Source organism: Rhineura floridana, chromosome 14 (assembly GCF_030035675.1).
Source record: "Rhineura floridana isolate rRhiFlo1 chromosome 14, rRhiFlo1.hap2, whole genome shotgun sequence".
NCBI classification, from domain to species: Eukaryota; Metazoa; Chordata; class Lepidosauria; order Squamata; family Rhineuridae; genus Rhineura; species Rhineura floridana.
The window spans coordinates 37,807,267-37,818,185 of record NC_084493.1 but is presented as its reverse complement, the minus strand read 5'-3'; the positions used below and the strand labels follow the sequence as shown (position 1 = coordinate 37,818,185).

Sequence of the window (10,919 nt, the reverse complement as noted above, 5' to 3'; positions counted from 1 at the left end):
TGATGTTGCTTAAATTGTTTTATTAATTGTTCCTAGCCCTTTTAGAATCATCTAGTGGAAATGAATGACGTTTTTTAAACATACACAGTTCTGATAAAAAAGCAACCGGGCTAAGTATAGGCAGGGCTGGGCATGCCTCAATGCCACAGGAGCACATAAAAATGAGAGGATACCAGTTACAGAGTTTACATTCCTGAGTCTCTCAATTTTATTCAACATTGAAGCACAAGCTTCCAGGGCTCATAGTTGAGATTTGTTCAAAACATTTGAGCAATGCCTTTATTATTCTGTCGTTTAAATTTGTTGCTATATTTGTATTTTTATGCTTGGACTGTACTGTTTTTACTGTAAGCCACCCAAAGAACTCTTGTTACAGGGCAACATACAAAATGTTGTTAAAATTAAATAAATACCTGAACTCTTGGGACACCAGGAAATTCAGTAACTGTGCTGCACTGTCTTATGTTGCTTGTTCCCATCCTCCAAAATGAATTTACTTTTGTGCAAAAGGGTATAAAAATAGTGAACTTGGAGAAAAGTGTCAATGGGCATAATTTACACAGCTTTTCTTGATGCAGACCACCACAGGTCTGACTACTGAACAATGTAAGGCTACATGCACTTTCTGCATCCCACCCAAGTAAACTTCAGATAAAATGAGATCCAACTTAGGGATTAGGCACATCTCTTCAAGAGGGCTCACTTGAACAGGTCCCCCCCCCCCCAAGTTGGTGCCTGGCTGCTCTTTACAGGGTTGGCTGCTTGTGCCCAGGGCAGAGCATACAGCCAAGTCTTGAGGCAACAATGCCTTGCTGCAAGTGGAGCCTTCTATGTCTTTAGCAGTATCAGCTTTTTGGGGGGGGAAGCATTTCCACTCTTGCAGACCATGAGAGCACACCAAGGAGCGGGGCTGCTGGAATGCACGCTGGCAGAGGCCAAGACAGAAGAAGGTTCTTACTCTGCGCTTTCCACACAGTGTAAGGTTTTCAAAAGCTGCTTAATTAAATGTGTTTTTGTCAATGGCAGAGCAACAGAGAAAGGTAGTTGCTCTAGCAAGAGTGATACTAGGTAGAAGCAGCCCATTTCAGCTCCACAGACAGGCATATCAGACATGTACACGTGGCAATACAGATTATGAAGGTTTATTTCAAAAGGATACATTGGCCAGGATACAGATCCACTCAGTTTAACAACTTCTGCAAAAATAGGTTACATAATACCCAGAAATGAAACAACCAACAACCCTTATTCTCTACACTTCGTAATGTACAGCTCAGTTATCAGTGTGTTTTGTGATAAGTACCTAATTTTCAAGCCTTACATCACAGAGCTAAATGGTTAATTAAACTACTGGGTGCAAAACAAACCCTCTCTTTGTACAGTGTTCACATGTTTGGTTCCAATTTGTTTCAGAGCTCCTAATGTTACAGGGGAAAATGCTCATCAAAAAGGTACAATGAACTATCCAAAACCCAAACAGCCTAACTTATTTAAAATGCCTCCAAAAAAAAGAGAGGAAAAAGTAATTATGATAAAATTAAAAAAGACAAGTTTTCTTAGCCAAGGCTTCTTTGTTCACAAAAGATTTCCAATAAGTTATCTTGAAACCAAGGAGAAGCAAGCAGGTAACTGGGACTCAGAATCTTCGTGGTGGTCCGCTCTTGAATGGTTTAAATCCTGAACCACTTCCCCTCTGCATGGAATTGCCCGTAATCTGTACAACTCTGTTAATGGGTGAAGAATTACTGGAAAACAGTTTTAAAAGAAGCAATTGTAAGTTTTTGAAGAATGAGACTCCCTATCCCAGAGTCCCAAGCGAATCAAAGTTCTCACAATCTGATCATGCTGCAGGAGTAAAGACTGCAAGTGAGATGTGAGAGTAAGATTGCTGTCATATATGCAAAGATTTCCCACCCAGGACCTCAACTCAACCATGCTACAAAAATGGCTGGCAAGTGAGGGAACAGCAGCTTCTGAGTCCCATAGAGCATCAGGGACACCATGTCACTACTCGATCAAGAGCCAGTGACTCCTGCTATACTGTCATGTTTTGGACAACGCTCCAAATATTCATGTGCAGGTGAAGAGAGAGTTTTAAAAAGAAGTCCAATTGAACTCTTGGATCTTAACACTACCTTAAGACTTGTTGAGATGCTCCCTCCAGAGATGAGCTCTCACCTACCACCAAAAAGGGAGAAGGTCACAAGGTCAAGGCCCTCGCCCAATGTCCCCATGGGTGAAGCTTCATCTCCACAAGCCTAAGGGGATTTGTCTTTAATCAGAACACATACTGCTTACAAACTAATGAAATGATTACTTAAGGTTCTTGTGTTGGCAAGTACCAGCCAGATTCAGGGAGAATTATATGAGGTCAGGAAACTCCCTACAAAGCCTGCTCAAGGGAATCTGATTTGTACTGCCAAGCCGTACTGAGTCACAGAAATGGGCTGTGCGCTCAATCTGGATGAATCCTGAACTGAAGTGACTTGGGTCAATTTGTTCTGGCCACAGAGTGGGTCGGGGTAGCCCTGGATTACTCCAAGGCGAAGCACCTTATCCCAAGCCATCTCTAAGATCAGGGGTGATCTGGAGTAAAAAAAACCCACTCAGAAATCCCTGTCTCCAAAATGTTTTGAAAATGCAACAAAAAATCAAACAAGCACCATTTAAGGAAATCACCAGGTGGGGGTGGGTGGGATTTGCTTATTGTTGACAGCTAGCACCTCCAACTTCTGGGCTGAAATGCCAGGGTGGGAAGAGGAGGAGGAGGAGACAGGCTTTGCTGGAGCCAGCTCTCTTGCTTCCACTCTAGGACAAAAAAATCTTACCCAACACCACTCTAGTCACAGTGCTTTCGGGAAGGGATGGTGAACTCTTAAAACCACCTGTTGACTTCCCCCCCACTGGCTTCATTCTTTCATTAGTTCTTTGAAGGAACACTTGAAAGGGTTTGTGGGCTGAGTTGGCTTGGTGGGTTTGTTTCATTATTCAGACTGTCTTGCTTCACGCTCTAGTTCTGCCTATCCTCACCTGATCCAGCCCAGCCTCATTGGACCTGTTAGCTTTGCCAATCTACATCCTTTCCTTTCCCAAGGAATCAGCCCCACCCTCCTTGCAGTGTCGTACTCCCTCTTCCCCCTTCCACCAGTTTTGGCCCTATTTTGGGGGAGATTTTGCATAGCTGCTTTCCGCTCCACCACACCCAGCCACTCTTTCCATTCGGGCGAGTTTCTTGCCTTGTCCAGTCTTCGTTACCTTACAAGTTCACCCACAATCCAGCCTCACATCTGTCCTAATAAATCTTTTCCTTTCCCATCCTCCCTTATATTAAAAAAATTAAAACTGTTTCCTGCTTGTGCCCCATCTTAGCTGTTTAAGCAGGGTCACCCCCCACCGCCCACCTTGGGTACCAGCACTCTGATCCGTTCGTTTCCCTGTGTCTGAGTGGTTTTGTCGTGTGTGTGTGCACGTATAGTGTACGTTTTGTGTGAGGCATCCATCCAGCGGATTGTACCAACCCAGTCAGTGCCACAGCACACACAACCCACAGCACCTCACGTGACGCATCGGCAGAGCAGCCACGGTGCCGGGATCAGCAGCAGAAGCACCACTGGCCAAGCAGGTTGGCCCCCCGTCAGGCTGGGGGTGGTGCTGGCAGAAAGCCTGCTCCAACTGTCAGGAAGCTACTTGCAGAGGAGCAGCAATTGCTATTTGTTTCCATGAGCTCTGCTGACTATTCTGCCCCCTATGCGACAGGACCTCAAATTAAAAAAACTCCAGGATTTCTCTCTCTCTCTGCATAAAATACGGCTGCTGGCAACACTCTGTCTCTTATTCTGACCCAAAATTGGGAGGGAAAGCTAATGTCCTGGAAGACGGAAACAAAATTCAAAGGCAACTTGATAGGCTGGAGAATTAAGCTGAACACAACAAAATTAAATAACGGATAAGAGCAAAGTTCTACACTAGGAAAAAGCAACCAAGTGCACAGTTATAAGATGGGGGATATTTGGCTCAGCAATACTACATGTGAGAAGGATCTTGGAACTGTTGATGATCAGAAGCTGAATACGAGCCAACAGCATGATGGGGCTGCAAAAAAGGCAAATGCTATTTTAGGATGCATTAACAGAAGTATAGTTTCCAAATCGCATGAAGTATTGGTTCCACTCTACTCAGCACTGGTTAGGCCTCATCTTGAGTACTGCATCCAGTTCTGGATACCACACTTTAAGGGGAATGGAGTCAAACTGGAACAGGTTCAGAGGAGGGCAACAAGGATGATCAGGGGACTGGAAACAAGGCCCTATGAAGAGAGATTGAAAGAACTGGGCACGCTTAGCCTTGAGAAGAGAAGATTGAGGGGAGATATGATAGCACTCTTCAAGTACATGAAAGGTTGCCACCCAGAGGAGGGCCACAATCTCTTCTGGATCATCCCAGAGTGGGCTCAAGTTACAGGAAGCCAGATTTCGACAGAACATCAGGAAAAACATCCCAACTGCTAGAGCAGTACAACAATAGGGAGGTGGTGGGCTCTCTGACACCAGAGGCGTTCAAGAGGCAGCTGGACAGCCACCTGTTGGGGATGCTTTAAGTTGGATTCCTGCATTGAGCAGGGGGTTGGACTCAATGGCCTCATAGGCCCCTTCCAACTATAATTCTATGATTCTATATTACAGAGCCTTGAGTCAAAGGATTCCAATGAATATTTCATTTTGCATCAAATGCCACTACTGGCAACATTCTGCCAGCTGCTGCCTGCTCGTGGCCTGCCCACCCCAGCTGCCTGCGATTCCTCTGCCCGCCCACCTCACTGGCTTTCAATTCAACTCTGCACTTTGGAGATGCTTTATAGAGTCCACCTGGCAATGTTGTCTTTCTTGGACTTAGCTGCCTGGGAGATGGGAGTTGCACCCTTCAAGCCATATGTTTTTAAAAAAATCTTTTTGAAACAGGCCAAACAGGAGCATGAGAATTAAATACTCACAGCCTTGTAAAAAAGTCAATTTTAAAGGCGGCTAGCATGAAACCCTGTGTGAAATTTGGTGCGGCTAATCCCCTCTATTGGGTCTACCCATTCATGCATGTATGTGAAAGAACAAGAACATTATGACCGGTTTAGTTTCCCAGTGCAAGTCAATGAGATTCCCAAAGATTTGTTTTTCCAGACTGCTCTCTGGGTCTGAGGGCCAGGACCAATCTGAAATGCTAAACCAGGTCCTGAACAGAAACACCGGTGGCCCAGGACACCAATTATCAACTGGGTGCTCCATGAATTTGAATGTGAGACAATGTGTTCCAGTTCTATGTGCAAAGCCAAGATTAGGAGGCGGTCTCAGAAGTGAGTAGTGGGAGGGAGGGAGGGAGGGAGAAGAGAAGCCAAGGAGGTACCTTGAGTGGGGCGACATCATGCCACCTCCTGCTCGACCATCTCCCATCCTCCTGGTGTTGTGATAGCTGCTCCCCTGGGAACTGGGCCCATGCCATTCTTTCCTTGGCCCAGCATCACGGCCATGCCGCTCAACCACATGCCGATCTTCATTGTAATGCTAGAAAAGAAGGGAGGTGACTCTGCTAGTGCCGCTCCTTGCCTTTAATTTGCAAGTGACCTAAGGGACGAGCATCGCAAACCTTGCAGCTGTGCACAGCCCTCTCCAGTTGTGCATACTGGGATGGTTTGTAGCTCTTTAGGAACAACCTCAGAGGAGATTGATTCTACAGAGGAGCAGCCTCCAACTGAAGCAGGAAACATTCTGCACCAAATGAAATCATGTTCAACATCAAGAACTTTTGTTTCACATTCAGCCTTTGATGGACAACACCCACAAACACACTCTTTTTGCACTGATGTTTAGAGTTTGCATGCCTTCTTCACATGCATCACGCCTTGGATGTTGCACCAAGAAACAACTCAAAGGTGGATAAACCAAATTAGAGAGGTTGGCATGAAAAGTGATTTGCACATTCCATTTGGAGGAGGGTGCACTTACGCTCTTGCTTTTTCTCTGAAAAAGAAAAGCTGGGACCCTGGCAAGTAGGGAGAGAGTTTTTGCTCAATCCCTCACAAGGGCTCATGTGGCTGGGGATTTCTCCTCACAGTGAGATGGTTAGAAGCTCGCTCTCTCCAGAGGGCCGAGTTTCAGCTTCACATAGAGAAGGAGACCTGTTCTATTTACCTGCCCCCCACTTCCACGCTCCATCACACTGCGCTCTGTCTCCCTGCTTCCATAGCCAGATGTGCTGCTACGACTCCCAGTGGGGGCACCTCTCACTGCATGGCCAGACACGTCTCTGCCTGACCTTTCTGGCCTCTCTCTGGGAAAGAAACGAGAAACAACATTGTGTAGTTAAGTAACAATTCATACCTTGAACTGGGGGGGGGGGGGATCAGTTTTACCCACAGTACTTAGCGGTGGTCTCTCAGAATGTGTGGCAGTAGCTGCCCTCCTCAAATCACCAGAGTTCAAACAATCCTCTCCTATTATTTGTAGGATCACCCTGCCAGCCAGTCTTACAAGTTTTCCCTTTAGCTGACTGGCTAGAGCTTAAATGTGCCAAAAAATTTAACCAGTTTAGTCCGACTCCTGCTGAAGGAAGGGGGAAGGGACCTAAATTCACAGCATTCTTGGGAGAGCCCTGACACAGGATGCCCCAGTCAAATTAGGTCTGGCAAGGACGTTTGCACACTGGGGCAAGGACTTCATCATTCTTGGGGCTCTTTCTAGTAAGGGTTAAAAGAACCGCTTTGTCAATTTGCTTGGAAGTATGTAGAATAGAACAAACCAAGAAAGCCCAGCTGTTTTTGTGTCCTCGGTTTAGGCATGTATAAGCCTTGCTGTTTACTGCTGAAGAACAGCACCCAAAACAGTGTGCAAAAGCAATCTAGGTTAGACATGAAGTGTTAATATATTAGAGCATATCAAATATAATGAGCCTGAAGGCTTATGTGACAGTCACATGCCCAACATATTGTGGGAAAGCTCTTTATTACACATTGGTGCCGCCTCACAAGCAACAGGCTGTAAATGGGCCAACGTATCACAGCAAAGCAGGAAGTTCCTAACTCACCCCACACCCTTCCTGGTCCATCCCACGTTCTGAAAGATTTCCACCCTAAGAGGTGGCAACAGAGCCATCTCAGCTACATATATCCCTGCTGTCCTGGCATCACCAAAATTCTGGGCAGGAAGGAACCTGGGCCTCCCAGCAATTCACCTGGCATCCCGCTTGTCAGGGTTGATGCCTCCTTCACCCTTCCAAGAACCCTGCCGGGATGGGTTAGACCCAGCCTCTCGCGGATGCCGACCATGAGCAATTTCAGATCTGTCCTGGATTATCACCGTCCGCCTCTCATCACGGTCGCCTCTCACTTCTCGCCTGTCACTGTCGCGGAGCTCATTTCGGGGCTGAGGGGGCTCATTTCTTCTGGACTCACTGAAGTTTTTGGGGTATCTTTCGAACCCAGGCTCCTCCCGTCGTGCAGATGGCCGAGCTTTCTTCCCATCGCCTTGGCTGACAAACCGCTCGCGCCTGTTCGGAAAAGGAAGGAGCCCCCCCTCAGATGCACAGTCAACCCCTTAAACTGTTTCTCCGCCTGGCACAGCAGCTTCCCAACATCTCCCAAGGGCTTTCTGATGAAGATACTTTACTTTCCCAGGGACTGAACTCCCTAGGGCAGACCGCACTGGGAGGATCTTGGGGACACAGCCTTGGGCTGGGCAGACTCCAGGGGTTCTAGGGAAACGCAAAGCTCATCCCGGAAGCAGAAGCCCACCAATCGCAGTTCAGGGTAGTGAACATCCACTAAGAGTTCAGGAACAAGGTCAGCACAGGCATTTATCAGAACTGAGCCTACAGTCCTTTCCCAAGGGAAAACAGTGCTCTTGGTCTGTCCTTCCTCTGAATTAGAGCTGCCTAGAAGCCTTTGTGTGGCTGCTCTTGTTCAACAACCAACAGTCACGTCTGGCAATCTATGCAGAGATCTACCAGTAGATCCTGATCTCTGTCTGCCCAAGCACACCTTATATGGGAATAGATTCCACTGCTTCCTGAGTAAACGTGCTTCACATCACACTGCAAACTTGATCACTGCGAGAATCAAAGCCTAGTGCAGGGAGCCAATATAGTGCTCCCAAGATCAGGAAGGGGGAAGCTGGTGCCCTTCCAATGTTACTGGACTACAACTCCCATCATCCTTGACTGCTGGCCAGGCTGGCTGGAGCTGATGCAAGCTGCAGCACATCGGGAGAGCCACATCCCTCTATAGAGATTGTTAGACTATGATTTGCACCAGCCATGAACTCACTAAGTGGTGTGAGGCAAGTGGCAATTTCTCAGCCCTACCCCCCACCCCACAATAAGGACATATTTTTGAGAACATGTCTGTATCCTGTTTCAAGAATCACAATATCCTGTCCTTTTTAAGAGAGGAACACATATTTGAATGGTGCCTGGTTTACCCACACGGAAAGTTATTATGACGCACTTGAGGCCACCTTCCAACACCAGAAGATGCCCTCATTTCACTAAATTTCCTTTGTGACCCCCCCACCCCAAACATACCTGTCAAAGGAAGACTGCACTGCAGAACCCTCTGGGTATCGCCCCCTGTCTCTGTGGTCAAAGTCACTAAACCGGTTCTGCTGTCGGCTGTACTCAGACCCATGACTGAAGCGAGCATCTGTGTCCAAGGCAATCTTTTTGCTTTCATTCCAGTAGGGCTCGTCTCTCCTAAGGGGGGGGGGGTGAGGTGGGAAGAGACAAGCTCTGTCATGACACCAGGTTGGCACATGCAACTGTTTTAATTAACGATCAGTGCTTAGTCGGGGCGATGGGGTGCAGGAGCACAAATCAAGCCCAAAAAAGAAAGGAGCACTACCTGTGATCTACATCACGGGGTCGTTTCAGGGAATTCCTTTTCTCCTGCTCGTAGCGAAGCTGCTGCTGCTGACGCCGAAGCTCTTCTCGTTCGCGAGCAATCCTTTCCGCTTCCTTGCGGCGCTCCTAGCCAGAAAGAAAGACTGGAATTCTCTCAACAGCACTACACAAAGACTCTGCCCCTTAGGGAAAAGCGCAAGGCAGGGATGGAGACTTCATGGCCCTCCAGATGCTGCTGGCCCACATCTCTCAGTCCCCAGCCATGATCCATGCTGGTGAGGGGGCTGATGGGGGCTGGAGTGCGGTAGCACCTGAAGCGCCGCGAGTTCCCCATCCCTGCCACAACCAGGAGAGGAGCAGCATTAGGGTGAACAGCCGTGCCACCGTTTGCTTCTCCAAGGGGCCACTTGAGGGGGACAGAGATGCGGATGGCTAAGAGAGTCGGTGGGTCTGTCTATGGAAGATGCTGATTTAAGCAGAAATGCTGCCATGGATACAACCAGGTACAATGAGGCAGCTGCGCCTGAAGTGCAGCACAGCTGTGGCCAAAGGGTTTCAACACAAAGTGCCACGCTGATGTTATCAGCCCTCCTGAAAAGCCACACGTGACAACTGCCATAGACCCACTTGCTTGCTTCTGCCAGAGTGGGACAGCTGCGCTCACCCCCGGCTGCCATCCCATTCAGGGCTGGATAAGCAACCAACCAACCTGGGTTCCTACTGGAAGAAAGGGCGGGATATAAATCTAATAAATTAATAAATAATAAGACAGACGGAGGTAGGTATTGCTCAACTCTACACAACTTCTTGCAATGGTAGAAACTGCAGTTTAGCACTTCAGCATGTCCCAGAAAGCTCAACTAGATAAACAAGCCCCTGAGATTCTTCATGGCAGGGCATGCATCTGGTGGGTCTCTATCACCAGAGAACTGGTGCTGCCCATGCGCTTCAAAGAAACTCTGTGTCGCACCTGGGGAGATCCCCAGCAAGAGAAAATGAAAGGCCGGTGACAGAAACACACCTGCTCAATACGGATCCGCTCCCTCTCCAAGCGCTCTCGTTCCATCCGCTCTCTCTCCAGCTTCTGCCTCTCAATTTCCAGCCTCTCTCTCTCCCTCTGCAAACGCTCACGCTCTTCGCGCTCGCGGAGAAGTCTGACACGCTCCCTCTCGCGCCTCTCTCGCTCGGCAATTTCTCTTCGCCTGCAAAAAGTGGGAGCTTCAGACCACCTTTTGGGGCTCAATGCCAACAAGAGGACAAGGTGCTCTTTTGCAGTTTAACTTCCTTCATGAGTCACAGGGCTGATTGTCAGGGGAGTGATGAAACAGTTATTGTAGAATAGCTCTGTAGGATACATGTGTTTTGGAGCACATGATGGGAGGAAAACTCTCTACAGACAGCAGCAGCGCCATCCACCTGCTCTGAAATTTATTACAATGGGGCCTGGAGCTCCTCCAGAGGGTACCATTTGGGAGGCAGGGGTAACAGCCGCCTAACGCTGTACTTGTGTGGAAGACAGCTGACCACTTTGCTGTTTCTTCCTTCTGCCCCATGTCATTGCGGGTAATGATTTCTGCAACACCTTGTACTTTGTTAGGGTCACCTTTCGTTGTTCTCCTTTTCCACTAGCAGCGATCACATTAGGCTAGAGCCACCTTATGGATGTGCGCTTGCAATTAACTCAAAGGAAGGGAAGGGAAGGTTCAGGAGGCCCCCCCCACCTCTTCACCCTGCACATCTCCACCACCCTCCCCGATGCCAATGGGATGTCTCCAACTACAAGTCAAACTGCCCGAGTGCGGTTTTTCCCAAGCATCCCAAAAAGCCAAAGGCAGCTGCTTGGCGGCACGTCCAACATCCCTCCTACCTTCGTAACTCCACAGCACGCCGTATTCGCTCAAGCCGGACAATGTGCTCCCTCATCCTTTGCTCCTTCATCTTTTCAAAAGGCAAGATGTCCTTTCGGCCCCGGTAATCTCTGAACTTCATTTTATCTTGAAGAAAACGCTCTTTGTTCCTTAACATTGGAGGCTGAAGAC

The 10,919-nt window shown here is 48.0% G+C and overlaps 1 protein-coding gene across 2 annotated transcripts in view; it reads right to left on the bottom strand.

The window, feature by feature from the left end:
• Positions 1-1,116: 1,116 nt before the first annotated feature.
• SLTM (SAFB like transcription modulator) overlaps positions 1,117-10,919 on the bottom strand; it is a 52,227-nt gene continuing 42,424 nt past the window's right edge. Inside the window, exons 14-21 of one of the 2 annotated variants that reach the window (XM_061595187.1) lie at positions 10,748-10,911; positions 9,902-10,082; positions 8,882-9,006; positions 8,566-8,733; positions 7,219-7,533; positions 6,180-6,318; positions 5,395-5,552; positions 1,117-1,745 (exon numbers count right to left, since the gene is read on the bottom strand). In XM_061595187.1, the coding sequence (XP_061451171.1) occupies positions 1,637-1,745; positions 5,395-5,552; positions 6,180-6,318; positions 7,219-7,533; positions 8,566-8,733; positions 8,882-9,006; positions 9,902-10,082; positions 10,748-10,911 (1,359 nt within the window). In that variant the 3' untranslated portion in view covers positions 1,117-1,636. The other variant, XM_061595186.1, reaches the window with a different exon arrangement.